We start from the raw sequence: 22,453 nt of genomic DNA on the forward strand, positions 1-22,453 counted from the left end.
TATGTTTTGTTCTTATCAGTGGAGAGAGGTGCGAAATGAGTACGTATTTTTTTTCCTCGTAAAAGCCACGCGAAATTCTACACCGACATCTATACTACTTGGTATGGTTACCCATCACACCAAGAGTGATATTGCTGGTCTGTAATATGACTTGTTTGTCAAGTTTGAGTGTGAACTATATACGTATGGTGTGATAGTACGTATTGGTCTATTGGAATGACCAAATCTCGTCACAGACTCTTCAAACAAAATACTGAATCTCCTGGTTTCTGTTGGAGAATCACTGGGAATCAACCGACAATCATTCGCAGCAAATCTTTAAGAAGCGGCCATTTCATTCCGTACGAACATTGGGGAGCAGGGGGGTGGCGGGGGGTTGGGAGGAGAGAAGGAAAGCTTTCTGTTTCTTTCTACTCCTCTGTTATCTTATTCCCGACGAGGAGCTCACAGTCTTAACTACACTAGCTATATGTATAACGCTGATAAGGGACGTAACAAACGCATTTTTTTTTCACGGAGCCCATTAATGTTTCACTGTTTTGGAGCCCTGCTAGGCTGGATGTCCGCCGCTCACTCGAGTGCGGTCTCCTTTCTCGAGCAGCCGCTGGTAATCGAGCCTTAGCCCTGGCAAAAAAAAAAATTATATTTGAATAATTCCATTTTGGATGATTTAGGTCATTTTATTATTATTTTTTTGTTCTGTTTTCTTTCTTCCTGTTTATTTCCCATGGGTAGCCCCTGAAAACCCCGAGGACGTTTTACTGTACATGGCACTGTCTTAAAAAAATTCACTCTTATGCAACCGTAGTGTTGACTTTCAGCAACATCTCGGCATACCGGAACCGGTAAGTGATCAGACTGAGACGTGAGACGATGCGATAGATACTTGACAATAGGGAAAGGGCGTAAATTATGAAGTGTTCGGGCTTGTAAGGGAGCCTTTCTGTATGACCGCCAAAATCCTGCAGGGTGATTTCATCTTCAGAGCTTAGTTTTAAATCGAGTTTCAGTCCATCCGGCTGAAAAATTTGGTACTGCCGACACAAACTAATACGGTTTTGTAAAACCACACTTATGAAGGTTAAGACCGGCAATTGATCAGTTTGCAGTTACACGGAGAACTGTTGGCGACCAGAAAATAGTTCAGATAATTGGCTTGACCTGACGAAGTATTTTTTAAGGACAGTACACGCAACGAAGCACGTAGTAGAACGACTAGCCTGTGTAGCAAGAATTTCCGTACGTACAAAGAGCTTTTTCCGCATTCTGGCCAAGCGCAAATTGGAACGGGAACAAAAAAAGCGACGAAGTAGGGGTGGTACATACTACGCATGCAAAATGTTTTTATAACGGGAAGCTGGAAAATTACCGATGTCTGTATGAACTTCTATTCACTCATGAATTCCGCCCTTGACTGAAAAACCGGCGTGAGTTTTTAAAATTATGGACCTTAATGTTTTCCTGGATGTTTTCAATAATGTTTGTACAAGAACTCGTTCGGACTACACCATTGGTATATCTTGCATTTTCCTCCATCCAATTTTCAATAGATTTTTATATAGATACAGTATATATATACAGTGAAAACTGTATATTTTTTTCTTGCGAGTGAAATCTAAGCACTTCCTGTCGGCGCCTTTGCTGGTTGTCGGCGTCGCTTTATAGCGCGCGCAAACTTCCCGCGCTCAAGTTCTCGACCAATCAAATGGCGCGGCAGCAACGTAACAATGAGCCGAGTTCGTGTGTCACACTTGACCCAGAACAACATGGGAAGTTGACGAGGTTTTGTGTTGTGTACGGTTTAAATGCATTCTTCGGTCTTTTTTCGGCTCTTTTACGCCTCCTAAGTTTGCATCATGGCTCTTTATACTAGTCTGAATGGTAGAGAGGAAGTTATGTTGTGTTTATAGCGACGACTACGTGAAAACATGCAAGTGGAGACTTGCCAACTCCTGCGAAGGACGAGGTGCCAGAAGATCGAGGTATGTTGGAATATTTTTCTCCTCACTAGCTAACGATTCAAATAACACTTTGATAGGTATGCTGAAACGTTCGATAAGTCTCCAAACTATGAAACTAATGTAACTTTGATGCCGGTTTAAGCTTGGTTTTGTAACGCGAAGGTGATCTGCGTTTGTCCTGTTTTCTGTAACCTTTAAACTTCATACGTTTCTATACAGCTTGTTTTCTTGTTTTTCTATTAGCTATTTTAATCATTTTGATACCCATTTGGTGTTTTCTATGTGCAACTGGCTGGTAAATATTTCAAGCTTCGTTCCTGATTTTGTTATTGCACGTTGTGGGGGAGGTGGAGTATTAAATATCTGGGGTGTGCATGGGGCGTGCAGTTGGTGTGGTTTAGTGTTTTTTTCGGTCATTTGAGGGTCATTTGGATGATTGGATTTTTTGGGATGTATCATGTTTAGGATCCATGAGATCTATCAGATCCTATTAATTATACATGTAAAAGGCTATGAAATGCCATTCATATTCATGTGAAATAAATTTATAATAGACTTGTTGAATTTTTTTCTTAAGCTCTGTTTTTGTCTCTCCAATTTTTTTGTGGCTTCTGTCTGCCTTCATCAGAACTGAAAAGGTTGGTTATTGCTTGCACAACAAGCTTTTGTTTTATCATTTCTAATAATGGTAATGATGATGGTTTTATTGGATGCCATCTTACTTTGTAACTGGTTAATATTATTATTAAATCATCAATACTTAACTGGAACTTGTGCCACTATAGGAGTTTTATGGCATTTTTCTGGCTTTTTTTGCCTCTCATTGGTTGTTGGGTAAGATATCTTTACTTAACAGAGTCTATCCTGGTCGTAAATAATTTTCCAGCAAGAAAGCTGCAAAAACAAGGTTTCCACAGCATTGTACAGTGCATGTAATTCATTACTTTTGCAAAACTGCTATGACCTGTGTGCAATATTTCCTCACTGGACTGTATTTATTTTGTAAGTTCTATGCCTTAAGATTACAACTGCCTCAGACTCAATATCCCATGGATTTCATTAGATTTCCATAGATTTGCTTGAGCAATGCTAAATTTCAAAATGCCTTCTCACCAAAAACAACAACATTTACATGTTCAAATTTCAAAGGCACTTTTGGTCTTAACTGATGTGTCCAGACGTAATAATTATGTTATAGTTCAATTATTGAACTATACATTGCATAAATCAGAAGTGAATTGTGTAGCAACTTGAGCAATTGTACTAAAAATATGTAGTGAAGGTGGTATGATAGTCATCAGCTTATGCGAGCTCACACGTGTAAAACTGGCTTCTTGTGTCTAAAGCTAACAAGAAACAAAAGAACTTTAGACTCTAGACACGTAGTGTTTCTCATGAATTTGTGATAAATAGGCTTCAATAAATGTGAGCCACAAAGCAGTGAAAAACAATTATTCTAGAAGCAGTAAGCAAGAATAGGTTTTCCTGTCTCACTTGCTTTGACTGCCCTGATGGCTTTTTCACTTCATTAACAGAAAGAACGAAAGAAACCCTCTGGGGGCCCTGGTAGTATTGTAAATAAAAATAAAATACCAATAGTGGGAAAACAATAGGGTACCTCATACATACTATTGTGTCTTGCTGTGCTTGCATTTTTTATTCCTGCTGTGCATATGTGCACATACACTTCCTTGTGCTCTTTTGGCATGAATTTGTGGTTGTTTTCGTGTATCTCTGACCTGTACTGTACATTTTAGCCCTGCGAAACTTAAACCAATTACTTCCCTTGGGGAAATAGAAGGTGGAAGCTTAGTAGATTTGTAAGTGTTATTCAAATACAAACATGCTTGAAGGCTTGTGACTGCTGTTGCACACTTAACATGTTAAGCCTATGACTCTTTTCCTGAAGCACTTGTCATGAAAGTACATTGATTGTACTGCATCCTTTAAAAATCGCCATCACGAATTAATTTAATTTCAAGAAAATCCTGTGACAAGATCTCAGCAAGAAGTCTACAAATTATGACATATAAAGGCTTAAAATGACAAAAACAACAGTGCCTGTAACTGTAGCAGAGGGTGTTAGTAAAAAAACCCTGCGCATGAGTCTGTCTCTTTGAAACACTGAACTTCAACAAGTAAATTTAGAACTGGCTGCTTAACAAGTGGAGGCAACTTAATAGGTACCTGATTAACACAAGTTTGACTGTGCTAAGTAATTCACTGCTGGCAATTCATAGCAAGTAGATCATGATTCCCAATTAATTATTACATGTACTCTCCATATAGATTTCCTTTTGTCAACAAGGTATTTTTTAACACAGAACCTCCATATAGCAATACTGTACCACCCATACTCCCATTCTCTTTTGATCTCCCACGATACCCTGCCATGTACATGTACATGTAGTGCCTGGGATGGAGATTTTTGCTAAATAAGTGAAAGCAAACTTGGAGATTCATCAAAACAGCGTGCACTTCATGGTGTATTTCAGCAAAGGAAACATTTATGTCTTGTCAGAATGTCATGACTTGTCAGGATTACATGTAGTTCCTGGGAGATCTTTTGTGACTTGCATCCTTGTAACAAAAGATCCAGACAAAATGCTACAAAATAAAAATAAAATAGAAAGTACACTGCAGAAATCATGTGAGGTGGTATGAAATACTACCCATGGCTTGACTTAACCTGCGTGATGTGCCACTGAAGAATACCAAACAGGTACAATTAGGTATAACAATTGATTGTCAGTTTGACATGACTCGAGATTGATTATTATATTTATTGTATACTATTTCTACATGTATATATGCTATGAGTTAACCCCAGAAACCAACCGTCTGTGAACAGTAACAGTTTACCATAACAAATAACTTTACATGCAATTGTACAGGTCTGAATGTACATACATGTATAATAGAGAAATCATATGTGCACCCCACCCCCACCCCTCATGATTTGGAAAACTGGCTTGATGAACCTGGAAGGGCATTTATATATTAATTTTCTATGTGAGTTTTAGACCCTTGTTGTTTATTACAAATTATGATGACTGCTTTTGTAATAACTGATCTATAGAAATTCATTGAAATATAGCTCCTCAGGGATGCTTATCAAATTTTTGGAGCTCAGTCATCATTTAGGGTCCTTTTCGCTCCATGTAGCATCTAAGGCCTCCCCAGTAATCCTATTGAGGCCTTCCATGCTGGGATGCTATTGTAGTTCTACTTTGAAAATGTTTGTGAAGTGCCAAACTGTAACCATAAAGTTGATTTATTGTCATTAATTGATTTTTAGTAATAAATGAATAACTTAATAAATGAATGAATAAATAAATTAGTCTATTTATGTATGTAAGTATTTATTTATTTATTTATTTACTTACTTACTTACTTATTTACACAACTCAATACTGTATATCTTGTTCTTCTTGTAACAACTTGTTCTCGACTTAGAACTAAACCATACTTGGTATACATGTATTTGGTGACTGGGCATTAACATTGAAAGAGGGGTGCGAATTGCAGAGGACACTTCAAGGAATAGGGAATGTGTATTTTAATGGGGACACTGCCCTTTTTTGATGGGAGTTGCCTACTGGAGGGAAGATGCTAAAAACAAATCTTGGCCTCATTTCTATTGTGATTACAACTCTTAGTCACCCACAGTATACCAGACCGTGTATATTTGAAGGCTTCAGATTAGTAGGTAAAGCTAAATTTGTCCGTCAAATTTTTCTACATGCATTATTTAGTTCCATTATTGGTAGACCGCCCTTACATGTATTTTGTGGCACTCGTGTAAAACCACGATAAACTGCGTGTAGCCCCGCGCGCACAATTAGTACGCGCAACACGTACCCGGTCCGCGCTTTTTTGAACCATTTCGTGAGGCAAGCTTTTAAACCATCAACAAGTTACAAGTAGTCCGACCATGCTACAGTAAACAAAAATTAAATGTAATCTTATTCGTAAAAATTGGGTTAATAGTTTACTGTATATATTACCAAATTCCTAGTGTCTGATATAAAAAAATGATTAGAAGAGTCGCAATTTCAATCAGTCAATGTCAGTAACCATTCAACACTCTGTATCAGTAAACACGCGCAAGTCAATATCTGTGATTTATATCAATGAGAAAAAGCCAAGCTAACTCACTAATATTTGTTTTTGTGCTTACGTTTCTCTTGATAGTTCTTTAATAGTGCTTGAACCTATCTCTTGTAATATGCGCTGTCATGAAGAAATCTAAAGGAAAGTGAAGAGGCAAAGCACGCTCCTAGCACTTGTTGCAAGTTTATGCTCAGTAATGATTCGATTTTAATTCGAAAACGTTTACTTATTATTTTTTTTTTTGTAGTAGCTTAAATAATGTTTTAGTCTGGTAAATAGTATCTTTAATCAAAAGCAATCATTATTGATACAATCTAGGTTCATCTTACAAAGAACAGTTTCGTGTAGATAATTTTGATTATTGAACTTACTTTTCAGATATGAAGACCTATTTGAAAGAGTTTGTTTAATCGACGAAAGCAGGAAAAACATCGTTGATTCTTAAAACAACTGGTTCATGCAGTCTGCGCCATAAAATTATTTACATTATCTATATGCCTGTTCAGTTATTGTGGCCCTGGAAAAATTAACAGAAAACTTGTTTGAAAACTGAAAATGAATAATTATTGAAACAACGAAGGCACCACCTGGAATTTAAGAAAAGGGGCGTCACCGTCGGAAATGGGCATTGCAAAATTTGTGATGTCAAGTATAAACAGATAAATTCTTTGTATAAAATCGTCGTATTTTCATAATCTTCTGTGTTTTTCAGATTTTCTGTAAATCTCCACCAGTTGGACCTTTCACAGCATTATCGTTTGCCAACGATTAAGCTTACTTGTTAATTTGCTTGTGGGCGTAGACATTCACCTTAAGTCGATTAATCCTCATGCGAAATATTTTTTAAAATATTTGTTGATCGGATTTAGTTTGGTGCTAATCCACGCTAATCTATGCTGTAGCGACTGCTTATGTGAACATTTTAATTCATTTCTTTTTGTGATAGTCTTTTTGTGTAACTTGTTGCTTTCTCAACTGTACGATTCAAATGAGGCCAGTACCTTGTAAACTATAGGATTTGTACAGTATATTTCTGTAATTATAATATTGATTGCAATTTTCATTTTGTAGGACATTTCATTTGATGTTTGGTTAATGTTTCCTTATGCTCAGTGCTGGGAGAACGAGACACGTTTGATTCTTTTATTTTAAACTGCCAGGCAAAATTTTTAGTTGTTATATACCTTTGGGCTATTTTGATATTCTTGGGATTAGTTAATATTCATGTAGTGTAGTATTACCGAATAAACAGTAAAGTGGGTTTTCGTTTGCGGAATCTTCAGCTAAAGGAAAGAACCTTTGGTTTAACAACACGATTTTATATTAAACAAGTGGTCTGATCAGCTGAAGTGTAAACCTTTACCCAATAGACCAACATGAAGAACTGTGCTTAAATTTGCTTTTCCTCGCTCTTCTTGACCACCCGAGCGTAAAGAAAATACCGCCCAGCCGGTACATCTTGTGAATATCTTTTCTCTTCCAACTGAATAACAGCAGGTTTTAGGGCTATTCATTGTTTCTCTATTCCATTGATTATTAACCTAACGATAAATAGCAACAAAAGAAAATCTTCCTTTTTTATTTACTTTGTCACAAGCGGCTTCCTATATGCTATTCTTTAGTTGGCTCCCCCAATTAGCGCCGATGTGGAAAGTAGTAGTGGTAATTGCTATGAAATCGAAAGCTTGCACTCTGGAAATGGTGAACACAGTGGCGGCGGAAAGTGAAGTTCTCGTTTATTGTTTTAATGTATACGAGTTGTAAAAGAAATGTTCGGAAAAAGCTTTTACTGTCATGAGAAAAGAAAAGCCGCATTCCCAGTCGAGTGTTTCGAACGCACCATTTCAGAATGTGAAGAGACGAAAACAGTAGGTTACATTAGTTAACGGTACCATCGTGTACCTCTAGCTAGACAGTGTTTTAAGCAGCTATGAAATTGATTGCAGGAGGAGATATGACAGTGGACAGGACGTAGGTTTCTCTTTATAATTTTCAGTTGTTTATTCTACATTATAAGTTTTATCCTTGCCGATGCCGAACACTGACAAAGTTTACGACCACGCTGATTTAAATTTTTTTATTTGTTGCTCCTGCAGAGTTTTCGCATTTCAATAAAGGACAATCTGCCAACTTTTAATTAAACTTCCTAAGAAAATGTTGAGTTAGAAGTAGCTCAAAAGAGAAGAAGATTGATTTGTTGTAATATTCATAAAGTACAGTAGGACGACGTTCTAAATACGTGTAGTTTCAATTTAAACTCGATTAAAACATTGTTGAAAAGAACTGTGTAGAGTACATGGTCTGCTTGTGTATAGAGCATGGTCTGCTTGTGCCTTTTCGCTCTTCAACTGACTGTGTGATAATTGTTTGATGTGGATCTTGTTTGTTCAGTTAGTAAGTGAAAGGGTACGGAGAATATTCCTTCGACCTGTTTTGAGACAGTTTGACAGAATAAGTGGAGAACGGATAGAGAAAAATAGGTTACATTATTCCAGTATATCGTACAAACCTATACCGCTTTTCTGCTGCCATGAAAAATGGTTTGTTCAGTTTCATTGGTGAAATTCTGTTTTTTTATAATTTCGATACATCTACCTTGTTATAGATAACGTCGATTTTTACCTATTCCTTATCACCAATATAAAAGATTGAGCCCAGAAATGTAACAGTGATGTTGTAAATCCAGGGTGGAATGCACTGTTATTTATCTTTCGAGAAGTGCAAGGTAATACGGGAAACTGAGTACGTGCATGCATTTTACGGAGGGAAAATTACTTAGTGATTAAGAAATAATCTTCATGTACAGCCTTGAATTTTAAATTGGTGTTGTTATAACTGATAACAGTTTACAATGGCACACTGGGGTCGAAATTAAACTATCCATCTCTTTAGAGATTCCTGTTCGAAATTTCCTGTTACAAATATTCGATGGTCTTACTTACATGTAGAAATGTTTGACCTGCGAAGATTAACAAAACATCTGCAGTTGGGTTCCCAACATTTATTCTTGCATCTGAAAAGAAATGTAAAATTAATTTTTAATTTGGTGATTATCAAGATTTTTATTATATATTTTTATTTGATGTAAAACAGTTTTTTTCCTTTCCACACGTTTTTCGAAATCGTTTCTCTTTTAAAACATCAGCGATACAGTTTCATTCCAAATTGATTTGAATTCGCAATCAGGATGCTGGTGATTTCAAAAGATAAATCTGTACATAACGAACAGTCACGGCAGTGTTTAGTGGTGGCATAATGCCTTTCCTACTCCATTTTCCCTTTTTTTCTAGTTCTTTTTTCTCTTTTATTCGAAACTGGATTTTGAATGTTAGAAAATAAGCATATTGGTTGAATTTGTATATTATATTTGTATTATATATTGTATATTTTCAGGACACATTCAGTTTGATCATTTAACTTTGCTTAAAAACCAGGATCTTTGAAGTTTCGCCTCTTTTTAAAATGGAATCAGTTACTTTGGGGGTAAATTTTGTTGCAATTTAAGGTATATCCAGTTTATAAATCGTTTTATGATTTTTTTAATCGCGCAATTATTGAGATCATGATATAGATTCACGCAGTCGTTGTGAATGTTTGCTCATTATGCAGTAACTCTCGTTTCGACCATTTACTGCGTTCTTAATCCTTCACCGAGTTTGTTTTTCCCAGGTTTGTGTCCAGAGAGTTAAAACTAAATCGATTTTCGAGTGTTCAAGAGCATTTCTCTCACTCTACGAGTTAAGAATTCAGCTCTCAATGGCGACCTTGATGAGGCACTTCTTATGTCCGTGATTAACCTCAATGAGAAAAAAGTGAAAATAAAGTTTGTTGGCAAAAATACGGTACTCAAATATTTATTCTTCCATAGTCTTATTTCAAGAAGCTTGTCTAGAATTCCCCCAGGCAGATTTTACCGCTGGATTAGTGCGGTTAGATTTAACACGATTTTTAAATCTGTTTACTTTTAAATCTCGCTTGATTTCATTAACAAAGCAGTTATCACTTATTATAATAATCAGAATTCGTTCGCACGAAGCGATGCAGAGATTGCAACTTCAGTTTTGGCAAAACGCATTTTTTTTTAGAAATGCCCCTTATGACTAAATCCCTTTCCGACGATGTTCAGCCAGTTATGGGAACGTTTGTACATACAGAAGCTGTGTATTTTAAATTTTATAATTTTAGTTGAGATTTAAACATCAGAAGTGTGAACTGTTAATATATATTTTCGCAGTCAATTAGTGATATCTGATTGTTAGTCTCAATCATTTTCCTTTTGCCAATAGTAATATTAAATCAATTGGTTCAGCAAGTTAACCTGCCTCCCGGGTTACTTATATCCTGCTTTCATTTCATCATTACTCCGTAAAAAAGTAAAACAATAAAGTAAAGCTACTCCATAAAGGACTGGAACATATTTTACCCTGAAGCTATTGTTTATTTACAGATAGGCAATTCATTTGAATAAACTCGGTCTTCAGAGCGAAATGGAATTCTGTGTAAGCAATTTGTAGTTCGATCTTGTTGTATAACATGACCTTAAAAGTAACTTAAGCCTCTCGCGTTTACTCTGTATACATACAAAAAAAAGTGTATCTTGGTGAAGATGATGAAATAGCGACAACGTTTGAATTTTCTCCTCAGCAAAGCTGAATATGAATTCCAGATTATTAATCTACTTTTGTCTGTTTTTCAAGGAAGCGTAGTGTAATATATATATGACTGATCTAACTTGAGATTAAATGGACACAATACACCCATATTTTTTTTCAAAAATTCGTTCAGTATGTGATCAAACTGATTCCACGGACGCGTAATGGACGGTAGGATTTTATAATGCATTTAAGCTTAGAATCAATGAAAAAAGCCCACAAACTTCACGTAAGTTCTGAAGAAGTTCGTTTATCGAATCAAGGAAAAAAAAATCAAAGTTGTTTAGTCTTGATAGCAAAATTATTCCATTAACTGCACGAGCTACATTTACTAAGAGCTTTTGAGATAGAAAAGAGAGAAATCATAGAGATAACGTAAACAGATATTTTTTTATTAACGATGCTCGTAATCTTCTATGTTCCTAACTTCGATTCAGTTGAAGCTTAGATCGAAGTAATTGAAGGCATTCACCGATTGTCAAGGCGCATTATTCAGAAGTCTTGGTAAGGCAGCGACTTCGAGGCTAATATCACTAGTTCTTGTGTCGTAAGTTCTGCGCCCAATATAATTAATTTCCCTTGATCGCTTTTTCCTTCGCAGTCTTTGAAATTAACTGTCTTGGTTTTCTAAATTTCTGTTACAGGATAGATTTCTGTTATGGTCAGCAAAGGATGCATCACCAGTGTTGAAAAATTAAATGAATTATACGGTTGCGCATTTCAAACAACCATCGTTGTAATTTATATATAGTCATTTTTGGTGATGAGATTAAATCCTGCTGTGTATGATGTATTAGTCATTAACAAGTTTTATAGATCTTATATCGCAAAACCGTCTTGTGGATGTTGAAGAGAAACCTGAATCGATAAAACGTATTTGTTTTTTTCTCTTACTTTCCAAGAGTGCTTAAGTTCTAGAGTAAACTCAAGTGAACACAAGTGTAACCTAAAGGTGGCTTATCAAGAGATGAAGTACTAAGGGAGTGCTCTGCAACATATACACTCAACAAGGTCTTGTCGCCTTTGTGGACCAAATAATTTATTCTACGTAGCGGAAAAGTATGTTGCGAACTCGCAAGAGGCATAAGCTAGATCGAAACGCGTGCTGTGTTCATCGTATTACAATCTTTTTTAAATAAGAGCAGTATTGTTTTTCCGGTCCAGGCTGAATATTCTTATTTTTCTGCCCATTTTAGGCTGAAAATAGTCTTTTAAATATTCTTAGATTATAGAGTATGAGATTTCTGGTTTATTGATTTTGATGGCGTTGAAGTAATTTGGGAGCCAGATTGCAGGCAGTGAAGTCTGATATGCGGACACAGATATCTTCTTGGAGAATGTGATTACAATGCAGCATCGAACATACGGCTAGAGCTGTTTTTGTTTGTTTTTGACTACAATGTAGTTTTACTGTTTAGAGAAAGGTACAATTTTATTCGGTTTAGTTTAAAATATGTGTAATTGCATTCTGCTTATATTTCAACACACAATCATCACAAATATATATTATTTTCCAACTCTCAGCCTCGGGTTTAACTCTTAAAATATCCTTAAAATTTCGCAAATTTCAGTCTTGATATTCTTATAAGTTATATTTTTATATATGTAAAAAAGAGTGTATCAGATTTATCATCCATTGTATTTTTTTGCTATGAGATCTTTACCGTGACTGTTGTTAAAACTGAGTGAAATCTAATTAAAAAAATAACCGCGGGGCCAGATTTTACAATTTGCAGATGTAAAACATTTTGGTTAACTTTATTTTGCTTACACAGGTAAATTTCAACCTTGTAATAAGCTATACTATACGACTAGTAAATTTCAATTAACGTCATAAATTTTACGCTAACCGTGGTAATGCCAGAGTTTTTGATGGAAAAAGAAGTTTCTTTGAGTATCTTACTTCGAGGAAGCGAATTAACACGTGTCCTGTTTAGGTACTTGAAATTAAATAATGTCAGTGGAGCTATGATTTTAGTGTTCGCTATGTTGTTGAAATAACGGCGCAATATTTCTTGAAGTACACTAGATCATAACCAAGATTGCCTAAGTCAGACACCGTATCCTGTACACTTGATAAACGAATTTAGGATACAAACTTACGGTATTAGTTTTAGCTTATGCGAAATACCATTTTCTGACAGCCCTTTTGATATTATTTTTAAGTTGGTCTTCGTTACAACTGTACCCTTGTAACTGCACGCGGCATGTTTGTTTGTTTGTTTGCGGTTTTTGTTTTTGTTTTTGTCATTTTGCTTTCTGCATTTGCTCGTATTGATAATGTTCAGTTGAAATGTCGACAGCAGCCGGCCGGAGTTGAAGCGAAGCAAGTCTCTGTATGTGCACTGATATCCATTATAAAAGTCGTAAAAGACATCTCACTATAGTATAGATACTTTTTTCTGGGTTTACTTGTTTGTATGCCCGGCTGCAGTTGTATCGAAGCTACCCGTTTCGTTTCAAGACTCCATTGAAAATCCCATGTGGTTGAGTCTGTCGTGTCAAAGGTTTCTAGGCGGCTATCGTGATGGAGTTCTTTTGGCGTTGATTATGAGAATGTCATCACTTATGAAACATTCGCTTTCACGTGTGTTGTTTCTTTCACATGTTTAGGGAGGCAGCGTAGTTCAAGTGCAAATTGCTGGGCTAAATACCGAAGTGTAAAACCATTAACTTTGATGTCAAATTGAGGATCTGTCACTTCAAAGCGGAACCTACATGGGAACTAAGATCGCGTAAATTAAGTTTTGAGCACTTTTAAAGTGCGCTGCAGTGTATGATTTGTTTGTAGAGTCGAAAAGGGGCTCTCCTTTGCTTTAAATCAAAAGTAATTGTAAATAATCTTAAGTAAGTGCGAAGTATTTTATCGTTTTGCGTGCTTCAAAACTCTGCACTCGACTAAGTTCGCTTATTCCACTGTAGTCAGATTGTGGATGTGCTTCCGTGTACTTGTGATAATAAACAGACTAATATGGACGCTGGAAATGGGGAAATTTCTTTGGTCCGGGGACAACTTTTGGCGTTTTATAAATCACTGATTAATCAGCACACTTTCGTTAGCACAAGGTACAAGTTGCGTGGAAGTTAACTTTTCACAAGCTAATTGATGCTGGGAGCGACGGCGAATTAATGAAAATGTAAAGGTCAGTTATCTTCAGTCGAACAGTCAGTGTAAAATATACTTAAAGCGTTTTAGACGAACCACAACTCTACTTTAATTTTGCATCTAAAGACGTTTCTTAAAATACTTAGCTTGTAAACTATTGTTGAGCACCAAGGCCACAAAATATACTTTCTTTTTACACTATGGTGTGCGCAGTGCAGGAACTCAGTTATTGTTGCATCCGCTACCCTGTTTTCTTTACTTGTAGAAACAATTTCACTATGTTTACTTTGAGGATACGATGTCTTCCACTGTTTATGGAACCAGAGGTTAATGTGGGTCTTGCATGTATCCGTTTTCTTTTTCTTTAGTCTGTGCACAGGATGTGAATTCTCCATGTAAAGACTAAACAAAAACAATCTGACCAACTAACCGTGTTGAGATTGACTAGTTATCAGAACTCGTCAAAATGTGAGAAAAAAGCGGAATTGATTAATCGTGTTGTCTCTTATCTTTCTGATTTTGTTTCCGTTCTGTTCCCTGCATTAGCCATAGCAATACTGCCATGACAATTCTTTTCCGCCAAATGAAGAGAACTGTTAAGGTTTAATTTCTTCATTCAATATCACGTAATGTAGTTTAACTAACAGGTTGAGTCTTCCAGTTGTAAAACACCTGATTTGTGAGAAATAAATTATGAAATTATTATCTTTTCATTTTATGTTTGCGAAAGGTAGCGAAATTGTCATACGATAGCTAAGGAAATTCAAATGAACCATTTACATTGGGTGTATTATAATAAATTGTGACTTAGAATTCACAATCCTTCAATTTAAATTCGGTGGTTGTAGATTTTAGCTCTATTAAGATAGCATTTACCTTAAAAGAAACGACCTCCATTTGTGTGCAGAGTAGTTAGGAAATAATTCGGTACTATCTCCATTTTTAACTTCTGAATGCGCGAAAAAAGAAGAACGACAAAACATTTACTTCAATAATGCGTCTCATTTATCAGTTTTAGAATTTATCAGCGAAACCTGCCACGGTGTTATTGTTTTCAGTGCTCTTTATGAGTTTTAACTGCGTTTCGATTGAACTTATTCATTTTATTGTGGTTTGACTGAAATAATCTCAACGATCGCATTGCCTAATATCATTTCTGTGTTCATCGTAAAACATTAAAAAAATCCGTCATCTCATAAGTTAAAAAAAAATATATATGTATATATATCATATATTGTTTGTAGTTAATGTCTGCCGGTCCACACAAAACCATTTATAGTTTTCGCTTGGTCTTAACTCGATTTTATTGTATTGATCTTAAACGGAAAGAAAATATAACCTTTCCTTCTTACTATCACTGATGTACGTTAAACTGAAACAAAAGACAAGATTTTATCATATGACAGGCTTTAATTCGATACACAATTTTACAAGCTTCAAGACCAGGAAATAAAAAAAGGAAAACATGGGATAGATTTTCGCGTCGAATTCAAACACCATATCTTGTGTGATACGGGGTTTATTTACTTATAGTCGAAACTGATAAAAATTATGGTACGTATCGGAGCATGATACAGCTGTCTGTTCGAGCTATCCGGCTGGCATCTTCTTCTGATAACGCTACATCTGTAATAATCTATTTTTTTCCTTTTCATGAGATTACCTTTAGTTAGTGGCGCAGCTTACAACAGGCCATTTTTGTTTATCGACCGTCGAAGCAATGACTGCGATAGACTGCAATATACAGTTTCTGTTGAACCGACCATGCGATCAGTTTTGGATGCGTTCGCAAATTATAGGTTGTTCGGGGAAATCATAGATAAATCATGTTACTCCAATTTGACACGTATTTAAGACGCTAGGAATCCAGGTATCAGGAAGCTAATATTTTAAGTGAGATCGAAAACGCAGAAAGCTAAGGTCCAGCGTTAAACATTTACAAACAATGGACCACCAGCAGGAGAAATGGTGATAAAAGTACTTTGTGTACAAGCGGTGGGAGGGTGTTTAGGTTATCAGTTAGTCTTTGTTTCTTACTTTCTTTGACCCTGGCAACGAAATGTCCTTTGAAATTGGACATGTGATAATATTTTCTTTGAAATATAGTAGTTTATCAATAAAATTTCGACACCGGAATTTTCTTGTTGAAGGAATCAGCCCTGTCGCAAGTAATACTTTGCATTTAAATGAAAATATGAATAATTTTGAGTTTGTACTTGTACATTAGGCCTGTGAATAGCCACCGCCGGACAGGCGCTTTGTATACCCTCAAGGCTCATTACGAGTATTCTTAGTTATTTCACTCACTCAGGATTCCCTCTTTAAATTTTACAACAGCTTTTCGCACGTTTAAAACACATGAAGTGTACTGCAATCACGTTATTATTCTAGATTTCCTTCAACGGAAGAATTTTACAGCCAAGCGTGCAACTTAACGGGACCGATTCAGCAATCGCTCGTGTGTGATCTCCGCTCATTTATTTTTAGCTAAAATAATCAGTACTTCCTAACAAGTGAAGGTGTAATAAACAAAACCCGCCATTCTCGCACCTCTACACAATTAGTGGTAGTCGTTAATGGCCTCTATTGAACGAGTAAATGCTCATTTTGGGTTGTTGTCTGTTCAGTTGTCCCATTTTAGAAAGGGGCTTTGTCTAGCTGGCACTTAGTGCGAGCTTTTGTTTTTGTTTGGTTGTTCTTTGCTCGGATGAGTCATTTAGTGAGTACACAAATTGCATGGTTTGGCAGAGGCTGTCTTCTTCTTTTATTTCAACTTTCTTATCAAACAAAGTAACAATGTTTTAACGGCGTTATTTCAAATTTTCGCCTCTTGATCATCGCGTGAAAATTTCAACAAGTCTTCTTTTAATGCAGCATCTCAACCGTAGACTGTCAATGATGGCATTAGTATGTTCCGTTTTTCATACCACGTGCCCCTCTATCTTCCGGAATAAGAATAAGCGAGTTACAGTACAAAGGCATAAAAGCATAATGTAATCATGTCCAAGCTTTTAAATTGTTTTGTCTTTAAGAAGAAAAAAAATGTAGTACGATATTTTAATGGTACTAAATGACGAGGGATTGCGACCGGCTGTTAGCTTTACATTACCACGGAGATCGGACACCGACATATTTCTTTTCTGCTTTAAAGGGTTTTATTAAAAATGCATTACCAAATTGAATTATAAGTTTCTTTCATCTTCTTAAGTGGGTCGCATGCTGTAGTTATTGAGATGAAGTATAAGTTGAGTAGGGGGACGCCATCAAGTAATTCGTGTAACACGAAGAACGCTCAACTGCTGCCACCGCCTTGTACTTTCACTGATAACCCGAGATATTTTTTCAAGCTAAAATGTTTTTGTTTGCACGAAATGTTTTCTTTGGTGTTCACTTCTTGACAGTACATTATCTCTGGATAGCTGAAACCGGAGAAGGCATTTTATTTTTGTGGTTTTCAGACAAATTTTAGTTTGTTATGACAGAGCCTTCTGATCGAGCATCCATCAGATATTGAAAATGAATGCTTTCAAATCCCCCGCATCTTTGAAACGATGTGTGCTTACAATAAACTCAAGTGATAGCATATTCACGTAAAGCTTCTCCAGTCGCCCACTATTCTGATGAAAGCGATTACAAAAGTAAAAGCCTGTTATTACTGGGAATTGATTTTCTCATATTAAACACACATCTCTAAATAGAACACTCCACACAAAGCGATGCGATGATAATATAAATGGCCATTAACACCTTCAAACGATGTGCCATTCTTAGTGGGACTTTGGCAAACAGGAAACCATGGCATCCAAGAGAAGAAATGCTAACATTGAAGAACTAAAACTGGCTTTAGTTATTCATGGAAATTTAACTTCCATTAAAGTTTATTCAAGTACCTAGCCTGATGCATTTAGACCCATATGTTGGTAATGGATTTAACAGATGGTTTTGTCTTTGGTTTCACACTTCCGTCGGCAATCAAACTGCTCTGAAGCAGCTCTTGAAATTGTCTTAGGCTTTTTGCTTGAATTGGGAAGCGAAAGGAATTCTATCCGTGCTACTGACACGTTAAACGAGATCCATTAAGCGTGGCGTAAACGAAGCATCTTGTCGTTCAAATACGTGTCGTGGGAGGGGCACCTAAATGAGTATTAAAGAAGTGTTTTACAATCACATTAAGCCCCAGAATAAAAGCCCTTGTAATGAGCACTAATGAGTATCTTCGTAGTTGATGAACGATGCACTGTAATCAAATTCAGCCGAGTATAATTGCATTTCGGGTGTCGCAGTGATACTTATGTATCGTTCTATCACTCTCGGTAAATGAATAAATCGTGAAAAATGCAATGTTTTCGACAGTTTAGATTCTTGCGTACCATCAACGGTTAACAAAGCGCCCCTCGGATGTGAGACTTCAGGCTTCAATTAAAGCTGAACTAATTCAAAGGAAATGTGGACAAACATGTCACCCGGACCTTTTTATGCTTTTTATTTGATCTGAATAAAGTCGTGATTCTATTTAAATTACTGACCCTGATTTAGCTAGTCGCAGCATAGCATTTGAAAGCTTTCCAAGCGAAGGAATTCATGAAAGGAATAATCGACGTGACTGTTCGTGTAGGGATGTGTATTTATTTAGGTTACCTCCGTGTCATGCTTGTCTTCATGTGTTCACTAAGCGAGATACGTGCCTTCCTTCGCCATTTCCGAGTTTGAAAGCTAAATAAAATATTACTGACTTGATCGTTCGCTAAAGTTATACTTGCTAAAATCAAAGTCGCGTAGTTCCGTTTGCGGTTGATTTTTGTAACTAATCTAAGTATAGAATTAAAAGGCAATACCTATTTCCTTTCGATATCTACTCATTATTGTTGTGTTAACTTAAGGCTGATAATTGATTCTTCCTCAGGGAATGTTTCTCGATCCCTCGCTCAATCTGTACACTATCATACACACTTGGTAATCTTAATCTTGGATTAAAGGTAATTAAGAGTCTAACACTCGCGCAATCTGTTTTCGATGATGTGAGTAAACTTTAAGAGAGTTGGCCACTCCACGTAATTCACCGGACACAAGTGATATACTTCCGCAGCTCGGAGTTACAACGTTATCCTCTGCTAATCTTCTGCACTAGTGTGCTTTTTTCCATGTCGCGATACTCGGGAGTTCAAGCGGAACTCTGTTGCAAACTGGCAGTCGAGAACGGCAGCGATTAAATTGTTTGTACGCTTCTCTTTGAATGTCACTGTTCTTTCGTGTTCGCGCGTTTGATGTGAAGGGTCTGTTTGTTGTTGTATTTGGGACGTGATTTAGTAATTTTGGATTCATCTGTAGTAAAAACCGCAAGGGGGAGCGAAGCTTTGAGTGCCGAATGGCGCCATTGACAGAGCTGATAATCCTATGTCTTCATACTGTTTGTGATCATCCCGAACCAAAACTCGAACCGCGACTTTCTTGGCCGTGCTCGGAGGGCAAATCTCTGATGCAAGCTGGCGGCGTTTTGTTTTGTATCTTCTGTTCTGAAACCATATTTTGACCTGTGTCTCGGTCAATTTTAAAGCGGCAGCGAGCTCTGCTCTCTCAGGTCCCGATAAATATTTTTGATGGCTGAACCTTCTTTCTAATTCGAAGACTTGAGCGTGAGAGAAGGCTGCTCTCGATCGCTTCTTCCTTGGTTTCGTCTGTTGTTGTGGGCTCGAAGTCGAGGTGTGGTTTACATCTCTTTCCTGGTTTTCTGTGATTAATGAAGAAACAAGAAACCTCAAATCAGATCAGACGCTACTGCTTAATTAAGGGTAGTCTAAGTTATTCAAATTAATTTGGTCCCTAAGAAGCCATCGATGGCTTGATTTCTTAACTCAAGGGCAGTGATTGAGTATAACTTACTGTGAACTTTCGCTATTCCCTCTTCTCGCTCTGCGTTCTCCTCAGGTTTTCGTTCTCCACAAAGTGAGGGCAATGCCGTGGAAACTTGGGAGGCGCTGTATGTCTTGTAACAGCCGAGTTGATGGATTGGGAACGCGCCTTGAAAGTATGTAGGCAAAGGCAAATAAGTCGGTGAAACGGGATGAGTATGGGCAGGGTGCTGACTCCAAGTGCCAAGACTGCTGTTATTCTGCTGTGGGACGTCGTGACGATTCAAAATATCGGTTATCGAGAACGGTGTAACTGGCGTTCTGATGGCTTCGTTCATGTTGTTATGCTCTAAATCTGGGCACGCAACAACGTTTAAGAAGAGATGATTGCAGTGTTACCGAAAAGGCCACACGCTGCTGGCCGAAACAGAAATAGGATACCACCCGTAGATGTGAACCCTAAAAACAGCTCTTGGAGACCTACAGGAATTTTTACAATATCATTATTCAGCGATAAGAAATCAAAATTGAACATTAATCGCCGATTGGTCGAAGTCTGCGTATCGCCTAGTGCTTGTTGATGAGAAAAGCAGGCTAATCAGGCCTTCTTATTGGCTACTTGCTTCATTTACGTAGATTGTTGACGTTTTTTAAAGAGCGTTGACACAATGCAATTAAGAACATACGGCCTCTCAATTACGCAAGGATTGGGGTCTTCCGAGTGAAGGAAGCATCAAGATGTGTGATCGAAACATCAAGAGTGGGTGCAAATTACAAGGAACATTTCAAAACACTGCTTGTTTATACAGATAACAGAGTAAAAGTTCATGTAGGTTAACCTCTCTTGGTGTAAGTTTTCATCAGGGCTGATAAAAACCTTTTGCAACTGAGCAGCGCAATTTTTTTAAAAACGATCTTCGGGAGTTGTTATGCAAAACACTTTGAACAATTTTCTTTGAAATGTACGACATTAGTCTCTGTTGGGATTTTTTCTCAAAGGGAATATATTTTTAAACACGAAAACTGACCAAAAGAAAAAAGCACATGACTGACGGCTAGCTTGGGGAATGAGCTAGATGGGTGGCACTAACAGTTTTGTTTTGTGGGTCTGCTTGTGGAGGGCTATTTAGTCGATAATGACTTCTCACCTCATGCCAATCATTGTGGCGATTCTGCATACGTGTTAATTCGTTTATTATTTTACTATTGTCAGGTAATGTCGCTTAATGATTGCAGTGATTGACGTTTGAACAAAAGAGAACGCGCCATCTGCTGCGAATCTTTTGTTGACAACGTTTACTTGCACTTTAGGACATTTCCATACAAAGGCTAGCCAGAGCAGATTTTTTATTCCGATCTCGTTTTACCTCTCAACGGAAACTTAAAGAGAAGGAAGTGCTTTGAAAAGAACACAGGCAATTGAAATGACAATATTGAGGCATTTAAAAGGTTTTTACTTGAGTGTGGATTGCTTTCAAGGATCTGAAATCGACATCATTAGCGTGTAGCTCGTGACAGCCATCAACTTCTGTTAACTAATGCGATTATTTTGGTGGTTCGCGGAGTTCAAATCATGTTTGCTGCTTTTATGCCGCTTTTTGACCTGCTTGAATGCACTTAGGAAATTCTCTGCCGAAAGAAAAACTGCTTCAGTCACTTGGTTTTTTGAGCGTTCTTTCTTGTTGTACTTTGATCATATGTTTCAATTTCAATTTTATACTTTTCAATTTCTGAAGCGCGTGTTCATTTCAAAATCAATTTCGCCGCAAGTACCTCCCCGGTAATTCATAGGGTGTTACATTACTTTCGCTTCATCTTTGTAGTATTTAAACAGGATTGATTTCGGTACCGAAATTAACTAGATTTCTACAAGAGAAATGCGAATATTAATCGCAAAATTTAGATTTTTTTGTTATAAATAAATTGCCCGTTATTTCTTTTTACTAGGGTTCTTTAGAATTGACGCAATTACCGGTCGGTGTATTTTTGAAATGAGTCTTTTGACTAATGGAATATACGGGGAATAATTTCGGCTTTGATTCTTACCACACTGGACAAGAAGTCTTTCGCAGCCAAGAAAATAAATTAAAAAAAAAAAAAATAATAAAATAAAATAAACATTCAAATCCATTCTAAATTAAGCGTCTAAAAGCCAGTACCACAGCTGAGAGTTTTCAACTTTGTAATTTTATTCGTTTAAAAGAACACGTGTTGAAATAAACCAAAAAATAGAAATATTTACGTTAAAAAAGTACGAAAGGATGTCCCGTGCTATTGAACAGCTGACATAAGCAAGCCGGCAGATTTAAAAGCACTGACTTCATCTCCATATTTGAGACACGGAACATATATTTTAATGGATAAAAGATAATAGCCCTGTTATTTTGCATCTCGTTGGTCTTGGCTTCTTTTCACAATGTGTGCACCATAAATCGCCAATTAACATGTAGTGAATGTCATTTCTTTAAAAGCTATCTTCACACTCGTGGTATATCTGTTCCAAGCAGTTTCTGTCTGCTTATATCGTTAATTATTCTTGTATCGGAGGAAAGCACATAAAACCCATACACACACACACACACGAGTCACCCTGACAAGTTTCTTGTTACTCAATTGCTTATCTCGCACTCGTCATCAAGATAGCGCTAAATTTCACACACAAGTTATGACAATCCAACCTTAAAGCTGGCTCTCACGTAAAATGATAGATAAAAATGGCACGAAGTTAGAACTGCTATTCATAAAACACGTCTAGTTAATAATACTATTTTC

General features: G+C 36.8%; 3 protein-coding genes across 4 annotated transcripts in view; 1 reads left to right on the forward strand and 2 right to left on the reverse strand.

Annotated features, from left to right (window-relative positions):
* Positions 1-80: 80 nt before the first annotated feature.
* LOC145478127 (homeobox protein MSX-2-like) overlaps positions 81-22,453 on the forward strand; it is a 65,044-nt gene continuing 42,671 nt past the window's right edge. The window contains exon 1 of the mRNA XM_081456047.1: positions 81-1,982. The gene's annotated coding sequence lies outside the window, so the exon portion shown is untranslated. The remainder of the gene's footprint in view (positions 1,983-22,453) is intronic.
* LOC145478129 (homeobox protein Nkx-2.3-like) lies at positions 8,218-21,541 on the reverse strand. The gene is made up of 2 exons (XM_081456051.1): positions 19,713-21,541; positions 8,218-19,560 (listed from the first exon to the last, which is right to left on the reverse strand). The coding sequence occupies exons 1-2, from the start codon at positions 20,017-20,019 to the stop codon at positions 19,151-19,153; spliced, it is 717 nt and encodes a 238-aa protein (XP_081312177.1). The 5' UTR covers positions 20,020-21,541; the 3' UTR covers positions 8,218-19,150.
* LOC145478125 (uncharacterized) overlaps positions 21,873-22,453 on the reverse strand; it is a 21,086-nt gene continuing 20,505 nt past the window's right edge. For both annotated transcript variants that reach the window (XM_081456045.1, XM_081456044.1), the window contains one exon: positions 21,873-22,453. This exon is cut by the window's right edge and continues 1,206 nt beyond it. The gene's annotated coding sequence lies outside the window, so the exon portion shown is untranslated.

Source organism: Orbicella franksi, chromosome 2, assembly GCF_964199315.1.
Source record: "Orbicella franksi chromosome 2, jaOrbFran1.1, whole genome shotgun sequence".
In the NCBI taxonomy this organism is placed as follows: Eukaryota; Metazoa; Cnidaria; class Anthozoa; order Scleractinia; family Merulinidae; genus Orbicella; species Orbicella franksi.

What these genes read in the sequence shown, in the direction of transcription:
- LOC145478129 (XM_081456051.1), bottom strand. Translation starts at nt 20,019, where the DNA reads ATGAACGAAGCCATCAGAACGCCAGTTACACCGTTCTCGATAACCGAT. An exon ending in GGGAATAGCGAAAGTTCACA is followed by an intron (nt 19,561 to 19,712) that starts GTAAGTTATACT and finishes CATTAATCACAG; the next exon opens with AAAACCAGGAAAGAGATGTA.